The 21,069-nt window shown below is 53.0% G+C and overlaps 1 protein-coding gene across 1 annotated transcript in view; it reads left to right on the top strand.

The window, feature by feature from the left end:
• The window catches only part of PLXNA4 (plexin A4), a 416,899-nt gene that overhangs the window by 340,244 nt on the left and 55,586 nt on the right, over nucleotides 1-21,069 (top strand). The window contains exons 10-14 of the mRNA XM_045062995.1: nucleotides 4,810-5,010; nucleotides 11,536-11,632; nucleotides 12,048-12,238; nucleotides 15,985-16,136; nucleotides 20,489-20,606. Of these exons, the coding sequence (XP_044918930.1) occupies nucleotides 4,810-5,010; nucleotides 11,536-11,632; nucleotides 12,048-12,238; nucleotides 15,985-16,136; nucleotides 20,489-20,606 (759 nt within the window). The remainder of the gene's footprint in view (nucleotides 1-4,809; nucleotides 5,011-11,535; nucleotides 11,633-12,047; nucleotides 12,239-15,984; nucleotides 16,137-20,488; nucleotides 20,607-21,069) is intronic.

Below are 21,069 nucleotides of genomic sequence, written 5' to 3'. Positions count from 1 at the left end.
AGACTTTGACATGATGTTCCCGCTCCCTGGAATTAGCAGTGCTCTCTTTACTTCTACGTGCATTTCAGGGAAAACCAAAAACATGCGTGGGGCTGGGCAGTTGACCTGGGGCCCCCCTGCAGCCAGCACCTGAAAGCCAGCACGTTCAAGATTTCCTTGCATCGCAAACCACTGCCACTCTCAACCCGCACTTCTTACGACTGCAGAGTGTCGCCATAGGCAGAACAGGCTCCAAGGGAATCTGGCTCCGAATGTATGCGTTTGTGTCCACGTAATCTTGTTAAATGCAGGTGCTTTCCACCTCGGAGAGCTGGCCCCGTCACGTGATAGCTCGGAGAACTCTCTTCCTTGAAAAAGAGAAGAGGGTTGTGTCTTTGAGGAATTCTGTATGGGGGCCTTGAGCATCATCTGGGGACAAAAGTCAGGAAGATGATCAGATGAAAATATTGTGTTCATCATTGTGGGAACTGAATGAGGTAATTGGTGTCCTTGGGTCCTTTGTCATGAACGTGGGGGCAGTTAGACGTATTGGGCTGTGAAACAAGATAGCAAACAGGAAAGCATGTGGAAGGTGATGGAAGGGGTAGATTGCCATCCACGAACCCCTTGTGCTAGAATCATGAAAGCACCACTCACTGCCTAACTGTACCAGGTAGCCATGGGCCAGTTACTAACATATTAAAATACTTCCCTACTGGGAGATAAATGGCCCCTTCCAGAAGGTTCCTTCACCAACCAGCCCCTTCCAGGGTTCGTGCAGCTGATCCGTGTTTGAATGTCACACCCAGAGCTAGATCAGCTCTAGAGATGGGAAAACTGAGCTTTAGAAAGCCTTTACAGAAAGGCTGTATAATGGTGTGTCCCAAGCCATCTATTGGGTTAATAATAGACCTAGGACCATAGAACTCACTGAATTTAAACCAGCCTCTTCATTCTGTGGCCGAGGAGACCCAGAAGGGTCTGAGGGACTTGCCCGAAGCCACATGGCTGGCCGGCAGAGATCCCATCTCAGAGCACAGAGCGCATGCTGCTGTAGGCTGTCACCTTCCAGAAGAGGGGACTGTTGTTAGAAGAGCAGTGGACAGACATGGGGCTTCTGTCCCTGTTTCCTTCTGTCTTGGACATTTGGAGCTGTTGAAGTCATCAGGCTCTGAAGTCTAGAAGGGGGAAAAGCTGGACTATGGGAGCTGATGGGGTATTGGTGGAAAAGCACACAGAGGCGGGAGTGGGGGAGATGGATCCTTCAGCAGTGATGTAGGAACAGGGAGTAGATGGGGGAACAGGTGCAGCCTGAACTGGGCAGCGGGAGACGAGGAGAAGCAAACATTTGTTGAATGCTTGTTCCCTCTGTATCAGATGCTTTATAGGTGGTAGTTCATGGGAACTACCCCTGCACCCCCCCACCACACACACCAAAAGCTCTTTGGAGGAGGAGTTTTTAATCCCCACTTAGAATTAAGCCAAGCAATGATTAGAGCGTTTAAAGGCTCTGAAATGAGCAGGAGGAAGACAGGCTTGTGTTCCGTTTTGAGACTCCCCAGCTAGTTTAGTGAAGGACTCTCAAAGGTGATTGCCTGAGCCCCAGGCCTTGGTGGAGGTGCTTGGAAGTGAGGTCTTGGGACCCAACTCAGAGAGAACGGTGGTTTCTCTGCCACTTCCCACGAGACTTAGCCTTAGAGGTGGTTTTACACCTGGAATCTCAGGGCGAGGCAGGTCAGGATCTGAGAAGTGGGGTGGAAGGAGGGGACAGTGTGGCGGCGACCGCCCCTTCATGCCTTGCTGCCTACAGAAAAATTGCCATTTTACATTTCAATTAGGAGGGACACTGGGGTCAACCATCAGTGCCACCAGAGGAAAATGGGCCCGGCCCAGCCGTGGGCCTCTCCAATTATTATTAATGAACTTACTCTCAGACCTGCCAACCTTTTTATATGCAAACTAAGCCTTTATGGGGCCACTGGCAATCAGGACTCATTAAAGAACATGCGCCAAGCCTCAGTGAGAATCTTACGGGGGAGAGAGTCTTACGGGTCTGCCCAGGTCCTGGACTTGGAGCAGCCCAGCCCCAGGCAATGTCCCATTCCCACAGGAGGATATAGCGGGACCTCCAGGAGATCCTTCCAGACCCACCACTTTCTCCTGAGGGGGTCCCGGTCTACCAGTAGGAACTTGCCTCTTTCATTAAGGGGAGGAGATAGAGTGGGTTGGCAGTTACCTTCTTCAGCGGCCAACACATCTGCTGCCGCTAAGCCATGTTTCCGCTCCCTGCCTCAGTTTCTCCTTTGTAAAGCAGGGTGGATCCATTAGGTTGGTCCAGAGGACTCCCAGATTCCAGACATCTCCTGAGCATTGTTCATGGACGGGAATAACATTTTGCTGTAGGCGGTGGGAGCCAGCCATGCACGACTTCTCTTCCTCCAAACGCAACCATAGACCCAGCTCCCTGACAGTGCCGATGTGGATGGAGCAGGAGGGGAGGGCAGGCTTGGGAATGCTTGAGGCAGAGGAGAGCTGCCCCAGGGCCTCAGGAAAAGGAGAAAGTGCAGTCAGGACCCTCTGGCTTGAAACTCCCTGCTCTGGGTCCTGCATTCTCATCTTGCTGGGGCCGGTGCTGGGGAGTGAGGGGGGTGGGAGGTTGCTGAGGTGGCGGCCGAGGTGGGGGCACAGGATGGAGCTGTTAAGACCCTCTCCATGTGGGATCCCGAGGCCATGTGCCCAGGTCATTGCTCCCCTCCTTCTCAACCCTCCTGCTGCTCCTCTGTGTTTTCAGTGATTTTTAATTGTGGAAGAACACACACATGAAACCTATCATCTTCACCAGTTTTAAGCACCGTTCGGTGGTATTAAGCACATTCACACTGTTGTGCAACCATCGCCACTATCCGTCTCCAGAACACTGTCATCGTCCCCAACCGAAACCCTGTCCCCGTTAAACACTGACTCCCCAGAGACTACCATTCTGTCTCTATACATTTGATTATTCTAGGTGCTTCATATGAGTGGATCTCGTGATCTGTTGTCCTATTGTGACTGGCTTATTTCACTTAGTATAATGTTTTCAGATTCAGTCACACCGTAACGTGCGTGAAGATTTCCTTCCTTTTAAGACAGAATCATACTCCATTGTCAGTATATGTCACGTGTTGCTTATCCATACGTCCGCTGATGGACGCTTGGGTGGCTCCCACCTTTTGGCTGTGGTGAGTAATGTTGCTATGAACAGGGGTGAACAAGGATCTGTTCTAGTCTCTGCTTTCAGTTCTTTGGGGGACATATCCAGAAGTGAGAGACAGCGGGGTCTGCCAGGCCACTGCTAGCTGCTTTGCAGAATAAATGTACGGGCACCCGGAAGGAGGGAATGGGTTCGCTGAGTGGGCCTGGGACATCTGCTCTCCTGTAGTAAGGCCCCAGGGTAATCAGGAAGGGCAGAGGTGAGACCACCCCAAATCTCGGAACCAGGACTGGGAAGAGCTGAATGGGTCCTCAGATCCCATCTGATTGATGGATAATGAAGTTGTCTCCAAGTAGGGGTGCGATGTGCTCAGGTTCCCTAAATTGTCAGAAGCGTGGTGGCCACTAGAATGCGGGTCGTCTCCCTCCCCACTTTTAACGACAGAAGGGGCTCCAGTTTGCCTGCAGACCCAGGAGGGACAGCTGCCAGCTGCCTGAGTGCCTGAGACCCACCCCCCGGTCCAGCGTTCCCCCACAGCTCCTTTCTGCCTTGCTCTGCTGGGCAGGAGGGCTGGGGTTACAGGACAGCAGCCCCTGCCCAGAGCTGCATCCTTAGAAAGCTGCGTGCACCCTGCTTTTGATGGCCAGTCTGCCCAGAAGCCATCTGGTTCAGCATGACCCTAACAGTGCCATAACGGGAGTCATCAGCGGGATGCTGGGACTTGCCTGACATGGGGTGGGAGGGGGTGGTCCAGGCCCTGCTTGTATCTGCAGAAGGCGTCACTCCTGCCTATGCCCATCAGGCCTGGCATTCCTGACTCTTCTCCACCCAGGTCCTCAGAATCCAGCTACGTGTCAGCCCCCACCTGCGGACAGAGGGCAGAGCACCCACACTCTGTATTTGACCTCATTTTTCCCCACAGCCCTCCCTGGACATAGCTGACGACCTCGGGGGAAAAGGGCCCAGTCGTTTTCCCCATCCCTCAAGGTTCTCTGGGCCCCACTCCAGCCTGAAGGATGTGTGCTCATTCGCTAGCATCCCAGAGGTGCCCCATGTGCATCTGCTCTGAGGGGCATTTCCTCAGGGTCAGGGGCTGCAGAGTGCAGTCAGAAGCTTCTGGATTTTAAAAGGTCTCTGGAGCTCATTCCCGAATATTCCCAACTGCCCAACTCAGCCACGCATGGAGGACCATCCTGGGCCCTCCTGCTGTGGTCAAGACCCACCTTCCAGAGCTGGGGCTCAGGGCTCACTGCAGAGCTGCTCTGGTGCGTGTCTCGGCCCCCACTCTTGGCAGCCTAGGACTGAAGCACAGGGGTCATCAGCCCAACGTGGGGCAGAGTCGGTCTCTGCTAGCGTGGCAGGGGGCCTGGGAGAAGACAACCAAGAGTCCGGAGGGCATTAAAATGGAACCCAAAGAGGTCAGGGGACAACTTCAGTGAGAAGTGGCCCCCCCAGACGGTGACAGTGGGATCTGGGATTTCTCGGACCCGTTCCCCCTCACATAGAGGCCAGGGATGGGCAGCAGTGTCTAGAACCTTCTGTGGGTATTTCCGAGGGAAGGTGGAGCAGGGCAGACATCTGGGCTGTCTTCCGCTTCCGCTTCCCGCTCCCCAGCCCAAGCTGTGCTGTCTCTCCAGGACTGCCCCCAGCTGCTGAGAGTGGACAAGCTCCTGGTCCCGGTGGAGGTGATCAAGCCCATCACTCTGAAGGCCAAGAACCTCCCGCAGCCACAGTCCGGGCAGCGCGGGTACGAATGCATTCTCAACATCCAGGGCGTGGAGCAGAGGGTGCCCGCCCTGCGCTTCAACAGCTCCAGCGTGCAGTGCCAGAACACCTCCGTGAGTGCCCCGCCCGGCCCCTCCTGGGCTTCCTGAGCCCTGGCCTTTGCGAGTGGCCCCGCCCACTTCCCCCCCTTCCTTGATCCTCTCCAGAGCCAGGTCTGCTCAGCTCAGCAGGGTTTCTCCGAACACCCACAGAACTGCTCCCTCCAAACCTGCTTGCCCCCATGCAGCCTCAGACGCTCGCCCCAGCAGAGTGCTCTGGGCTCTGAGATCACCAAATGTCAGCAGAGGCTTGGGGACAAGCCCCGGGGCTGCTGAGCACTGTTTGTGGGCAGAGGTATTTACAGGGCATCCTAGGCTCCTGTCCCTCCTCCTTCCTGAGACATACTCTGGAGTCCCTGGGCCCCTGCCCTCCCACCATGGCTGGCCAGTGTGCCTCCTTTGACGCTGCAAAGGCCCACTGCTGCCTTTAGACCTACATAGAGGCCATCTCCCAGCACAGAGGCTTCGGAGACCGACTAGACACCTGCAAAGGGAGCAGAGGAACAGGAGGGAACTAGCCAGAAGGGTGCTGCTCAGATCAGCACAGACCTGCCCAGTATTTAAAGAATCCACAACAGGTCCATGCCCCACCAATGATGGGCCAGCAGCCCCCGTCTGTCACCTGACTCCTGGGCACCATGCAGCGTGCCCCACTAAGGTCTCCCAGCTAGCTAAGGGGCCAGGCTGGAGTCAGGGGCTCCTCCTATGTCCTTTTGCCTCCCCTTCACCCTTCCCGTTGCTGCTGGGGACTCGTATATGGTGACTGTATCTGGGGATGTGACGTACGCCCAGGAGAGTACTGGACAAAGCAGTTCATGGGCGCACCTCACTCTCCCTGCAGGAAAAAGTCTAGGAGTAAATGGAGCTCAGAGAGGCACACATGCTTGCCCAAGGTCACTCAGCATTGCAGGGACCGAACTAACAATTGATGGCCCAGCCTCAGGAACCCCAGATGTGTCCCAACAGCTCCCACATGCACATCTTTCCCCTGTCCTGGCAGCCAGGCTGTTTGGCAGATTTCTGCAGCATTCCAGATTAAACCTGCAAGCAAATGGGATATTAAACACCTCCTGTTTCCTCATCAATCCTGAGGCCAACCGGACCAGCCCCAAGGGTTTGGCTCAAGTGCTTCTTTCCCAAATAAGTTAGTTCGTGTGGGAAGAAAAAGCCGGAGCACCACATGTGAGTCAGTGGGAGGCAGATAGGGGTTTAGGCCATAGAGGAAAGTCTGTTTTGTCAGAGACGCTGCCCCAGGGAATCTGGTCCCGGAGGTGTCAGGTGGGAGGACAGAGTTGTGGCCTCTGGTGATTGAGCCCCTGTTTCCCGAGACAATATAAGACTGGGCCTCACGGGCCCCGGGCTTCATCAGGCTCAGCTGAATAGATGAGGTTCTCCCCATATTGCTGCCTGAGTTCATCCTATAAACTTCTTGTCAGAACTCAGTGCTTTGGGACCCATTGTCCACAGCACTCTGAGTAAAGCCCGGCTCCGTGAATGAACCCACTCGGGGTCACATTGTCCTGACTGTGGGGGCAGCACTGGAGCCTCTTGCAGACAAAGGCACAAAATGGAGCCCTGACAGGTGGATGGGTCCCCTTGTCCAGGGTACCCTGTTGGGGGTACCTGTGCCAGCATCTGAGGCCCCCCACCCACCAGGGGCTGGTTCACAGGACCCAAGGTTGCTGCTCCCAAAGCAGCTTGGCCTTTTTAATTTCAATACCCTTGTGAGGAAGGTGATGGGCAAGTTTTTTCTGTACCATTTTAAGGTCTTAGAAATGGAGGCAACAGGGGGTGTACCCCACAAAGGGTAGATTCCAGGAAAGGTCGCCTCTAACTCTCAGGACCCCCTGGAATCATGCAATCCAGAAGGGCTCAGGTCTGACTTTTCCCAGAAGCCTCTCTTTGCAGGGATCCCAGTGGAAATGCTGGTCTGGGCCAGGATGCCACTCGCCGCCCAAGGACTTCCTTAAAACACTTCAAGGTCATAGGCAGGGCCAAGCCTCCTTTCCCATAGTTGTGGAGGACAACATAGTATCAGGGCAGGAAGAGACCTGAGAGAGTGTTTATACTTGATTCTGTGACAGAGGGGATCTCTGCAGCCCAGAGAGGGCAATGTGACCAGCCCCAGGTCACACAGCAAGGAAGCAGCCAACTCAGAACTTGAATCCAGCTTCATAACACACACACACCCCAACCCCCATCCAAGGTTGGGCAAGAAATAGCAATTGAGCTCTTTATACCCAGCCTGAGTGCCATCCCCAGGAATAAGGCCTGATGCGCCTCAGAGAGGACTATGGGAAGAGTCCTGTTGTTTCACTTCCTCCGTCCCTGAGCTTTCTGGAATTGGTCAGTGGGGTGGGGGAATCCAATAGAAACCCTGGGTTCATGATAGTAGAAGAATGTGGGTGACAAAGAGGTCTCAGAGGAGAGCAGAGAAGGAAAAGAGGCACCGAAAAACTCCTCGTGGGTGTGACCCCGGGCTGGGTGGACAGGCAGGTCACCTCCAGACCACATTTCAGGGACAGGCTCAGGGCCATCGCCCTAGCCCTGGGGGAGAGGCCGTGGAAGGAAAACAGGGCAGCTCACAGGCAGCAGTCAGAGGGAGGAGCAACTGTGGGGCTCCTTGGCCTCCTTTAGACCAAGGCTCCAGGGAAATGACAAGTGCTACTAATAATAGTGCCCAGGACCCGCCCCGCCAGTCACTGGCAATCAGGAGAGCACGTCGGCCGCAGGGGGCAGCCAGCTCTAGGCCCGGCTCCCACCAGCCCACAGTAGCCTCCCATCTTCTCCTGGTGTCCCAATTTACCTCCTGCAAAACAAGGTTGAAGAGACCAGTGGGGAGGTTACTGGCCCCCGCCCGCACCGCCCTGCTTTCCTGGAACACGCCTGGCAGTGGGTCTGCTAAGCCCTCCGGGGTCCTGGAGAGGGGCACGAAGCATACACATGTTTCTTTTTTCCATTGTTCAGATCTGTCCTCCCGAATGGTAGCATTTTTCAACACCATATCACAGAGCTCAGAATAGGGAACAGTTCGAGGAAAGAACATCCAAATTATATAGGTCTTGTCTTTGCTTTCCAAGAGAGAGGTTCACGCTTTCCCAAGGTAATGGGCAACGTCACCCCCGAGCTGGGCTGTGGCGCTGCCAGACCTTGATTGAGACACTTAACCTTCTGGCCCCGGAGAGCCTGAAACACTCTCTCCTCAGCTCTGGGTTTTGTGCCGATTAACTGCCCGCTGATTACAGAGAGCTCTGTCAATGCTAAGTGCAGCAGAGGTGGGAGTCCTGGGGGATGGGAGCCAGTGGTCCAGGCTCCCCAGCTGTCAGCCCCCTCCCCCTGCAGAATGCATGTCCTGGGGAGAGAGCCTCCAGGAATGGAAGTGACCTCCCTAGAGACGGTGGCGGTGGTGGGGAGAACCCAGGGTTAATGACTTCTATAATATTTCATAGTCAGGATCCCATAGACAGATTTCATAGTCGGTGCCTCTTTTCCTTCTCTGCTCTCCTCTGAGACCTCTTTGTCACACCTTCTTCTACCATCACGAACCCAGGGTTTCTGTTGGATTCCCCCACCCCACTGACCAATATTTCATAGTCAGGATGGGCGATAAAATGATAAAGCCATGCCCGGCATATTCTGAGCCTTGATGTCTTTGATTTTCCATTTTCCTCAAAAAGTGAAGGCATGTAAACACACACATGCACTCCAGAACACACAAGCATTCTCGTATGCACACGTCTCCATATGTACAAGGGTCTGGTGTGTAAACACTCCATAAGTGTCTGCTATTATTACTTCACATAAACATAAACACAGGAAACACAAACATATTTTTGGACAGCATCCCCAAATGTATATGCATAGACATAAAACATAGTAATATTGGAGCATTCAGGCTATGTGACAGGGGCTGTGCTCGGAGCAATGACGGTTACCTCCCACCCTCCGAAGGGTCCTGTTACGTATGCACTGTTTCTAATCCCACCTGACATATGGGGAAACTGAGACTTACATCATCAGCTCACATGCCCATAGGGGGTCCCTGCAGAATCCCTTTGCACCCGTGCGTGTGTGCACATGCATGGGCACACACGTCTGAACACACAGATCATACAGATTTGTGCTCTTAGCTCTTCTCAGGCCAGCTGCGTGTGAACTCATTTGTGTACTCAGACACATGCAAGCACACATATGCAGAATTTCTTGCCTTGCTCTCTGGGGGATTTCAGGGCCTTCCTGAGAGAGGCCTCTAGGATGTATTGGTTTTTGGCTGATGGGCCGCTGGTCACCACCTGCTGCTTCCACAGACATGACCACATCCCAGCCTGAGAAGCAGGAGCCAGGCTTGGGTCCTGACTTACCCCCTACCCGCACCCCACTCCAGCATCCTTCCTAGAGTAGAGGCCAGAAGAGCCTGCAACCAGCCTTTCCTGCACCTGCCCTGGGGCTTTGAAGGAGGGAGATGGGAAGGAGAAGAAGTGGAACTTGGCTGGGGGGGGAATCTAGAAAGGTGTTCTCTCTTACTCCTGCACACCCCTCGTGCACACCCTTTCTGCAGGGAGTAGGGATTCTCCAGCTCTGTGCAACACCAGAGTCACTAGAGTGATTTGTCTGAAAGGCATCCCTATCTCCCAGTCCAGCGGGTCTAGGGGGAGGCCCTGGGATCTGCATGGAGGCCCCCTAAATGATTCTCATGGATGGGGCCCACACACCCCTCTGAGGACCACCAGTCCAGAGAGGATGAGGTTTTGCGAGAAAGCTCAGGACGCCTTAGAGCGACCTAGTCTGACCCAGAAGCAAGAACAAAATCTCTGGGGAGCTGATTACTGCTCTACGTGGCTAAAGGTTTATGAATCACCAGCTGAGTTAAGCGTTCATCAAAGGCCCCACTGCTGTTTCTGTAGGGCTGGGAGCTTTGCTTTATTCTATGGCTTGAGTCCAGACCTTGGTCCTGGCCCAGGTGTCATGGGTCACAAGAGAGTCTATGAGAGGGTGCATGGTACAGTGCGAACCACCATCACAGTGGGGGAAACCCTGAACGTGGCTCCCTGGCCTAGGCACATGTCTCCAGGGAGTTAAGGAAAGATCTGGTAGTGTTCGGGTAGATGAAGAAGGCTGGATGTGATCACACTGATGTTGTGTGTAAGGACAGCCTCATGGCATCGTCCCGTTGAAGCACGTGCTGTAACTCGGGAATTAGGGCAATTTCCCTGGGGATTCCAATCATCCCCTTTAGAAACCTCTATGAATAAGATCCAGGGGGAGAGGCAGTGGGACAGGCCCCGAGAACCTCCCCCAAGTTGTGCAATCCTGGGGTGCTGTAGCTGCCCTTCATCTTAGGCACTAGCAGCGGGCCAGCCCTGAGGAGGAGACGTCTGCTGCCTCCATAATATCCCTCACACCCCCCAACTCCCAGCCCCTCCAAAGTTCAACTAAGTTAAGAGTCTTTGGCTCTGCAAATACCACTTCAAACCAGGTCTCCTGGACTGAACCCCTCTAGCAAATTGTGAGCCCTCAGCCCCTCCTTGACAGAAAACCTGTCTGCTTCCCATTCTTCCATCCACCCCCTGTGGAGGGCAGAATCTGGTGGAATAATGAGAAAATCACCAGGTAGGAATTGGAAATGCTGCCATGGGCATGTTGAGAGTTCCTGCCACCTACTCTCCTTCTCTAGGGGTTGAGAAGTGTCTGCTATCAGAGGGCAGACATTGGTGGGCTGGCACCTCCCCCTCCACCTTCTCGCCCCTCTGCCCACTTCCCCCTGCCCCCTCAACTCAGTCCCAAGGCAGAGACCCAGCCAGGTGGGGCACTGACTCCAAGGAAGCAGGGCCCAGCTCGGACCCTGTGCAGGCGTAGAGGCAGCTCCCCCATGGACAGCCACAGAGCCGGGGCCTGGCCTCTTCCAGCCAGCCAGTGCCTTTGGAGTCTCAACCCAGATTCCCAGGTTTGGCACCCAGGGCGTCCACGGGATTTCCCTTCTCACCTGTAAGCCCCACCCAGCTCCCCTCTCTCCTCCCCTCCATCAGCTCAGCCCCTGAGTGCAGCCCCTTCCTTTCTAGTGCCTGCACCCATGGCCTCCCACTGGGAGTCGATCGGCCCTCTCCAGGTCTTTGATAAAGCACCCACCCCCTGTGAACTTAACCTAGAAATTAAGGTTCCCCGAATGAATCAAGGGCCTGGTGGTGGCCTAATGGCGGGGCCCCCCTGGACAATGAGGGAGGACACTGGGAAATCCCAGCTGGTGGGAGCCAGCCTCCGTGGACGGGGAACAAGGAGCTTGCTCTCATCTGCTTAGGGAATCCACTTTCCCAACGGGTATCCCATCCAGGCCTGCCCCTCCCCTGCCTTAGGATACCCCCCCCCAGCATTCCACAAGCCACGCCTCCCCACGTGTGCCCCCGCGCATGCGCTTGACACACGCACAGTTCAGCAGGTCCTTACCCCGGAGCGCCCCTGGGGGCCCTGGCTGAAGAACCGGCTCTCCCTAGAAATCTCCATGACCCAAGCTTGTTTTCGTTCCTACCCCCAACCTGGCGGCAGTATTCCTATGAAGGGATGGAGATCAACAACCTGCCGGTGGAGCTGACGGTCGTGTGGAACGGGCACTTCAACATTGACAACCCAGCTCAGAACAGAGGTGAGTGAGGAAGGGGGCCCCGGCGGGGAGGCAGGGCAGCCGGAAGGAGCGGCTCTGCGTTCGAGGGCACCTGCGATTCCATCCCTCCCTCCGGCTCTGAGCCTGCCCTCCTCGCCTCTCCCCTGCTCCGAGACCTCCTAGGTCTGGACCCACCTGTGGGCAGTGGCTCTGGGAGGGGCCGAGCGAGCAGGACCCGGGGAAAGAGCCCTGCTGATTCTGGAGGGAGCCTCATTCCCAATCCAGTTTCGAGGACGTGCCCCGAAGTTCTCCTGTGATCTTCTCTGGGTCACAATGGCTGAAGGAACCAGGCTGTTTGTGGCTCACCCTCCGAGGCGGGGACTGCACTCCCGTCCACGGTCCCAGCCCCTTCTGCTCCCGCTCTCACCCCAAAGTACCTCTTGCCCTTCGCCCGCAGTTCACCTCTATAAGTGCGGAGCCATGCGGGAGAGCTGCGGGCTGTGCCTCAAGGCGGACCCGGACTTCCAGTGCGGCTGGTGCCAGAGCCAGGGCCAGTGTACCCTGCGGCAGCACTGCCCCGTGCATGAGAGCCAGTGGCTGGAGCTGTCGGGCGCCAACAGCAGGTGCACCAACCCGCGCATCACAGAGGTAAGCCCGCGTCCTCCGTCGCTCTGGGTGGCCAAGCCAGGCCCTGCCACGGCCCTGGGGCCCTGCCAGCCAGGCGTCGCCATGGTGACAGCCACCACGGTGATCACCAGGGCTGGCTGACGGCATCCTTGTTTTCCAGCCCAGCTTCCCCAGAAGCTGTGGGCTTGGTCCTGTGGTTGCTTCCCTTCTCAAGGAAAGTGGAAAACAGAGAGGGGCTCAACTGTCCTGTTGGAGTCGCTAGGTGAGCTGTGTCAGACATGACTCTAAGTCCTGGCCACGGTGCCTTTGTCTCGAAGAGTCTGGGGGATGAGGCGGACAACCTCACCAAGCAAGTCAGTCATGAGCAGAGGCTGTGTGGAGCCTTAGGGCGCAAAGCCCAGCCCTCCAGAGGTGGACCGGGTAGAAATGGTGAGACCCCCCCCCCCAGATTCAAGGCAAGACCTAAGTGGGTAGAAGGCAGAAATGGATTTGGAGCGCTGGTCAGGAGGGCCCAGGGGACACAAGCCATGGAGGAAAGGCCAGGGAGGAGCAGGGCAGAGCTAAGCATGCAAAGAACAGGGCTGGGATCCCGGTTCTGCCAGCTAATTGCAGGGTTTTCCACGGCTGATTCATCACTCCCGTCATGCCTCGGCTTTGTTCTCTGTGCAGTGGGTCTAAAGTTCCATTTCACCGGGGAACTACAAGGACTGGATAAGAGAATCATGCAGAATGCTGGCTCATGCCCAGCTCCTGGGGATCTCACAACCTCCTCGTCCATCTTCAACATTGTTAAAGCCGTTGGTGTCCACGTCTAGGCCAAGAGGATTGCTGCTCCTCGGGTTTATTGAGATCACCTGGTGTCTTCACCTCCCCACTCCCCACTTTCAGCAGAGCGACCCCCTCAGGCACCCCAACCATGCTCCCCTGGTAAAACAAGAGGTGTGCAGTCTCAACAGAGGAACCCTCTGTGTCCACAATGCTGATTTTAATAACAAAGCAGAGAGGGACAGAGACAAAAACAGGGAAGGGAGCTCAGTCTTTTCTCCATACATAGTAAGGAGAGACGGGTGTGTGACTTTGGGCGAAGTTTCACAAACACACACCTGTCCTGTCCCCTAACGGGGCAGCTACAAGAAGAGGCAAATATGGGTGTGGAGAGTATTTCCCCACAGTCTGCAGAGTATTTCCCCATCCCTTATTTCGTCTGTCCTCACGGGGCAGCCCTGCCATATGGCTCCTGGGGCTGTCACCATGCCGTACCACAGACCGAGTGGTTTCGGTGACAGAAATGCCCCGTCTCTCAGTTCCGGAGGCTGGGAGTTGAGACCCAGGTGTGGGCAGCCCTTCTGAGGGCTGTACAGAGGACCTGCTCTGGCCTCTGTCTTGGCCAACAGCACGACATCTTCTCCCCGAGTCCCTTCTCCTCATCTTTCCCTGTGTCTCTGTCCAAATTCCCTCTTTATATAAGGATGCAAGTCCCCTTGGATCAGGACCCACCGTGATGACCTCATGTTAACTCCGTGATCTCTGTAAAGACCCTTTCTCCAAATAAGGCCATGTTTGGAAGTGCTGAGCATTAGGGCTTCCTCCTAGGGATTTGCCCGCCAAACCCTGGGCGAGTAACCTCCTTGCTCAGAGATGCTAATGTCCTTTCCCCAAAGCGTAAATCAAAGAGGCTCTGACTCCCAGGTCTCTGGATTGCCCGACTAGAACTCTCCTTCACCACAGGGGCAAGGCACCCATAGATCTACACCCTCAGCCCTCCGCTCACAGATTACACACAGATAGCAGGGATGTGTCCGAGCAGGCAGAAAGCTTGACCTATGTGAGCACACAGCCTCCTCCAGCAAGGCTGCCTCTCCTCCATGGACCTCTGTAGGTGCCCCCTGCTCCGGCCCCTTCACCCTCCACACCCCTGGTTTTCCAGACACGGGGAGTTTCCCTCAGCCTCCTGCCTGGGGAGGAATCTCAACAGCAGTTCTCAAATTGGGGCAAAAGACATGCATTGAACCTCCAGAAGTATCTGGGGAAAGAGGGCCTTGGGTGTGCCCCGGTCCCCCTCCTTCTCAGCCACCCCCACCCGCAGAGCCCTTAACATGAACCATCCCCGGGGGCTGCCACGCGTGACTGGTAACGGTGTGTCTGCCGCAGACAGTGGGACTTGCTTCTTCTTGGCCTGACCCTGAGAAAATCACAGGGAGGAGATGGCGAATTAAACAAACCTCCCTGCGACAGGCTGTTTGCGGGCACACCGGCATTGGCCCTCCGGGGAGCCTGGGGAACCAAGGACTGAGCCTGAGATAAAACTTCTCAGGACAACAATCCAGGGCTAGACTATCACACATGCGCTGTTGCCGGGGCCAGTGGGGCTTTGGGGCCTGGCTGGACAGGCATTAGGGAAGGACATGCGCTCCTCCTCCCAGTCTGCCCTCCGTCTCTCCCCCTCCCTCATGTACAAATGGACCCATGTGTCCAAGGGACCTGTCTCTCCACTGCCACGGGAACACACATGTGAAAACCCTCACACTCATGTGCACACTCGCCCACAAACATGCATGGGTGAGAAGGAAGTGTCTTAACTTGTAGGTGAACAGCCTTCCCCAGCAAAGCTGTCCCTCGGGCCTGGCTTCTTCTGCGCCCCCCTCCCACTCTTCTCTGGGGTGCACCCCCCCCCACCCAACTGTGACCTTTGGGGGTGAAGCGGGCAGGAAATATTAGGAGGTGGGCTGTCCAGGCTCCTTCAGTTGGGATCCCACGGACATTGGCCAAGATCCAGGCAGCGGGGTTGAGAGACACCAGGAATGGGAAATGTGCCCTTCTCTGGTCTTCTGAATGCCAGGAGAGGCTGGCGTAGAATGTTGTCTGCCACTAAAGTCACTGCTGTGGGATGTCCTAATTAGTTCGTGGGAAATGGATGTAGCGCCTTGCTCAAAGCAGGCCCCTTGGTTGTTGATTCTCAGCATCACCATCATGGGTTTTTAACACCAACAGTGACATCTGAGGAAGAAAAGCCAGTCATTTGGGCCAGTATATGAAGGTAAAGTCTAAATTAAACCTATCTCTGGTAGAAACCAAGCCAGGTAGTGCCAGCAAAGGGGCTGCAGCAAATGCTCTTCTACATCTGGGAAGATGCAGGGTAGTTGTGATTTTCAACCCAGTGACAACTCGAGAAATCAATATGGTGCCGTCACTGAAAAGTCCATGGGAAGTAAGACACCATTCCTGCTCTCAGAGACTCCGGATCTGCGGGATGAGGAATTAGACACAAATCATTGTTACCAGGGAAAGAAGAGTGAAATTTCGGTGGAGAGAGAGAACTTGGTTATGGAGAAGGGACATTTGAGAAGAATCTTGCAACCTGGGTGGATTGCCATAGTGTGGAGGGCTGTGGGTACTAAGAGGACTTTTTTCATTTTCCTCCAGAATGGAACAAGACAAGCAAATGCCAAAAGGCTTTATTCCTTGATTTTCTATGAATCACCTGGTAACGGTGTGGATCACTTTCCACCCCCCTCACGTCGTCCACAAAATAGGAAGGCGAATGAGAGGATTTGAACACTGTTCCTAATACCACACGCAGACACGGACTGCTCTGCCCAAAATTCCTGCCACTGACGGTCCCAGACCTGGGCACCCTTGAGGATGTGGGCCCGACTTGGGGAATGGCGAGGAGGTGGGGAAAAGCCAGAAGCCTCTCCTTGCCCCATCAGCAAGTGGGGAATGGCTCTCTCTTGGTACCTGTCCAAGTCACTGCTTCCTCCTTCCAGATAATCCCAGTGACAGGTCCCCGGGAAGGGGGCACCAAAGTCACCATCCGAGGGGAGAACCTGGGCCTGGAATTCCGGGACATCGCTTCCCACGTCAAGGTGGCCGGTGTGGACTGCAGCCCCTTGGTGGATGGCTACATCCCTGCAGAACAGTAAGTAGAGGTCCCATGAGACACAGGGAGGTGCTGCCGTCTGGTGTTGACTCACCTTCCCTGGTTAACCACTGACAGCCATTGGCAAACCGTGTTAGAGACCGTTGGCATACGGTGGGAGTAGAATCCCCTTAACATTCTAGCGTGTCCCCCCCCGCCCTTGAACTAGCTAGCTGCCATATCACCAACTACAGAAAGGAGAAGGGGACAGGAGGCCTGAAGGGCAGAGAAAAGTAATGCTATCTCCTTGGGGTGTGGCTGTGCGGAGTGAGGAGACAAAGCAAAATTAAAATCTGCAAGGGAAGTGTGAGTTCAGTTCCCTATCCCCTGCTGTCTCTAAGTCCCCACTCCTGTCCTCCAATTATGGAAGAAGCTAAGACTCTGCTACTTTCTGCGGAGACTGAAAAGGAAACCACGCCCACTCCAGCCTGGAAGCATTTGGGTGATTTTCTCCAATGCAAAGGCTGCTGGAGCACAGAGTGGGTCATCCCATGAGCGACCTTCCCCTCCCGGCCCACCTGTTAGAGGAGGTGTGGGAGTTACGTATCATTGCCTTGTAAATAAGTAAACACAATTTTCCAGCCCAGCAAAAACACCATGAAATGTTTACCAGCACAACAGAATCTATATTCCATACCATCTCTGCTGCCCCTCCCAGCATGACACCCTGCCTCTTGTCCCCTGTGCAAGTAAGTTACTGACACTTTTTAGGTCTCCCTTAAGTATGTTAGTGCAGCTTACCTGTCCTGGGTCTTGCCCTGATTTAATGATTCTGGAACCATCGATACCACTATCTGAATTTCCATCCACGGCTTCCTAAAGCACTCTTAGAAGAGCCTATGACTGAAGGATCTACTTTTTTTTTTTTTTTAAGAATTTATTTATTTGAAAGAGAGAGAGAGAGCACGCGGACACACAAGCACAAGCCAGCAAACTGGGGGGAGAGGCAAAGGGAGAGGGAGAAGCAGGCTCCCTGCTGAGCAAGGAGCCTGATGTGGGACTTGATCCCAGCACCCTGAGATCATGACCTGAGCTGAAGGCAGATGTCTAACCCACTGAGCCACCCAGGTGCCCCTGAAGGATCTATTCTTAATAGAATTCACCTCTTGGGTTGCCTGGGTGGCTCAGTGAGTTAAGCCTCTGCCTTCATCTGGGGTCATGATCTCAGGGTCCCAGGATTGAGCCCCACATCGGGCTCTCTGCTCAGCAGGGAGCGTGTTTCTCTGTCCCCCTCTGCCTGCATCTCTGCCTACTTGGGATCTCTACCTGTCAAATAAATAAATAAAATTGTTAAAAAAAGAAGAAAAAGGAATTCACTTCCCTGGTCCCTCGTGGCTTATTTGCCCAAACATTTTTCCGTGGCTCCTTCGACTTTCAGAGTCCTTCCTAGAACAAAACCCAAGCCAGCTGCTATTAGGCCGTTGTGATTTGGGGAACTTTAAAATGCCCCAGGGAAGGAGATAGAACACCCAGAAAAGAATCCTGATACATAAAAATTTAGTGTGTGATAAGGGTGATGTTTCAAATCAGCATGGAAAGGAAAAATTGGTCAATAAGCAGTGGGGGTTAACTCTCTGGAAAAAAACAAAGGCAACAACAAAAACCAGTATCAGACCCCCATTTCACATTATACACTGAAATAAATTGCAGACCGATTAAGGAGTTAAGTGAAAAGAATAAATCTGTGGAATGATTAAAAGAAAACGCAGGTGAGAATTTATCTGATTTCAAGTAAGGGAAGTGTATCTGTTCTGAGTATAACAGCAAAAGAAAAAAGTGATAAAGAAGATGATTAGGGGATCTGAGTATCTAAAACTTAACATTTGTACATCAAAAATCATTGTAAGCAAGGAAAATATGAGTGATGAACTATCGTTATACCCTATGACAGTTAATACATGCTTTTTCTTAATATACAGAGGGTCCATAGATAAAAAGGCAAATATCACGGAATGAGCAAAGAGCATGAATGAGTGTGAGTGTGCAACTCACAAGACAAAGAACCAAGTCATATTAAAAAGTTAAATAACATTAGTAATCAATGAAATGAAAATCAGAACAATGGGGAACAGTTTTAAGAAGTTAATGCCCAGTGCGGAGGAGAAGCATGAGAAATAGCACATCACGTACTCACACTCGGAGGGTAAATTGGGACACACTTTGTGGAAGGCAATTTGGAAATGTGGACTGAAAATCTTTAGCGGAGTCGTCATATTTCTAGAACTTTGTTTAAATAACCAGAATGCACAAATATTTTTTTTTGCAAGAATACTTATTTTGGCCTTATTTGTAATCATGGAAATGCAGAAGCAATTGGTGTATTTTAAAATAGGGAATTAATCAATTCTTAAATTATTGTGCATGCACGGGACAGTAAATTATGCGGCCATTAAATCTGATGTTGCAGAAGAATCATGGTCAGGTACAAGCTCAAAGTATATTAGTGAGAACATCATTCACCAAACAAAAGAGAGTTTCTAGTGAATTCTGTAAAAGAAAAACAAGACTGCAAAACATGAACACCAAAATGTTGACAGTGGATATTTCTTGGTGGTTCAAATGGGGTGGGAGGAGGTGTCTGTATAGCAAGTATTTTTATGCACTTTCTCTTTTTTCTTTATACTGAACATGCACTAATTATGCTATGGACAGAAAGGCATATATTTTTACTGGACTCTCACCCAGAAATTCTTTAAGAGAGACACAGAACCTAGAAGCCATCAAGTAAAAGAAGGAGCCGCTGAGCCACAGATACTTTTAAACTTCAGTGCAGCAAAAGGCATTATAAACAAAGTTGAAATACAGATGACAAGCAGGGGAAAAATAATTGGGATACTTATTAGAAACAAAAGTTAACACTCCTCATTCAGCAGCTCCTACAAAAAGACAATTCATTAGCAATATAAAGAGACAGCTTCAAACCAGTCAAAGGAAAGGCTATCTAAGATTTTTTTTTTTTTTAACAACCACACACACATACTTGCAAATATCTGCAAAGTCACTAGCAATCAGGGTAATAAAAACGACAGGAAAAAAAATCTTCTTTCCCTTTTATATTGGAAAAACTTTGAAGGGATTGATAATATCTAGTGTTGGCTAAAGAGTGAAATAATCTCGCTCGATTGCTTTTGACAGAAGTACAAATCAGTAACGACCCTGTGGGACCATTATCTTCCACCACCTATCAAACGTCACTTACATAAACAATGACCCCACCAGCTCCCCACTCAGAGCCGTATTCTAATAAATGTGCAGTGCTTGAGGATATGTGTATAAGTTGGTTCATTTTGGAGGGTTATTTGAAGTAGGAGAAAAATCAGGGGAAGTTAGATATCCATCAGTGGGAGGCTGAATAAATACACAATTGTGTAGCTGAGGCATGGAGCGCTATAACGCTGTCAGAAAGGACCCAGGAGCTGTGGCCACATGGGGCAAGTCTGCGCTAGGCTGTGCAGTAAAATGACCAGGTTTGGGACAGTGAGGAGTTAAGTTTCACTTTTATGTTAAGTAATATATATGTTTATATAAGTATATATATTCTGTGCTTCAGCTTCTTCATTTGTAATATGGAGATTATATATATATATAATATATATTACATATGTTTGTGTAGACCTAGAGAATGGTCTACAGACATATATATATATGTGTGTGTGTGTGTATCAAAGTTTGAAGAGAGATTAAGAGTGAGGAAAGGGACACTTACTTTTACTGTCACACTTCTGTACTGTCTTGTTGTCAAGGGGTATGAACAAATTTTATAATTAAAACCATGAATGCTTTTGAAAAGGAGTAGCTCTCGTCCACCCCTTCCGCGCCCCTCAAGCAGGAGTGTCTCCTCCCAACCAAGCACCTGGAGGCAGTCCCATGCATTAGAAACCGAGTGCCCCTGGAGGAGGGACTGCAAACCTCAGGTCTGCTCCAGGGTCCTTGTCCGACATGCTGTGGGCCCTTGGGAAGGTCACTGCCTCTCTGGGCCTTTACAGCCGGGTTCCCTAAGCTGTTTGGCTGAAATGTTCCCTGCCCTCTGATTCACAGTGGAGGGGACAATTCCTGAATGAGGGACTGAGCGTCTGGGTCAGAACCCAGGGACCCTCCCCTAGGCTCCGCACTTGACAGTGGAGACGGTCTCCCCATGGAGACCCCTGTACGTTGCATTTCCTCCTTTCCCCAGGACCAAAGAGGAGCCTTGCCGGGAAGAACCGGGGTGTCCTTCCCCTCCGCCTCCCCCGCCCAGCCCCGAGACCCTACTGCAGAGAAGGGCCAGGGGGGTGGTGTGGGGCCCTGGGGTCACACCTGGGAGTCCTGTGACCCTGCTGTGAGCATGGACACCTGTCCTCTCTTCCCTGCAGGATCGTGTGTGAGATGGTGGAGGCCAAGCCCAGCCAGCACGCAGGCTTTGTGGAGATCTGTGTGGCCGTGTGTCGCCCCGAGTTCATGGCCCGGTCCTCACAACTCTATTACTTCATGGTGAGTCCCGACCGTCCAGACCTGCCCTGGCACGGGCCAGAGACCACGTGACCATGGTTACGGGCCCCGCTAGACCTCTGTGGGCAGACCCCGAGCAGCTCGTGGGAGTCCGTTCTGCAGCATGAGAGCACAGCCCTGGAAATCCGAAAGGTCGGATTCAAATCCAAACAGCGCTGTGCCAGGCGCTGATCCAGGGAAGCTGCCCTGGCTGTCACTGTTGGGCCCAGCGTCCCCCTCAGGCTGAGTGGCAGTGTGTCTGGGCCAGGAGGGGAGCCCTGACTCTGCCACTTACCACTAGGCGAACGTGGGGACATTGCATAACCTCCCAGTGTCTTCATTTCTAAAACGGGGGTGCCGAGACGCGTCTCTACCCCACAGTGCTGTGGTGACAATTACATAAAGCAGACGCAGCCCTTCTCTCATCTCCCGCACGGTTTCTCTGCCCACGTGGCTGCTGTACCCT

The sequence above is a fragment of the Mustela putorius genome, unplaced genomic scaffold, assembly GCF_011764305.1.
Source record: "Mustela putorius furo isolate JIRA1106 unplaced genomic scaffold, ASM1176430v1.1 tig00003845_pilon_pilon_pilon, whole genome shotgun sequence".
In the NCBI taxonomy this organism is placed as follows: Eukaryota; Metazoa; Chordata; class Mammalia; order Carnivora; family Mustelidae; genus Mustela; species Mustela putorius.
Note: the sequence above shows the minus strand (reverse complement) of the source record. Positions and strands in the feature narration are given on the sequence as shown.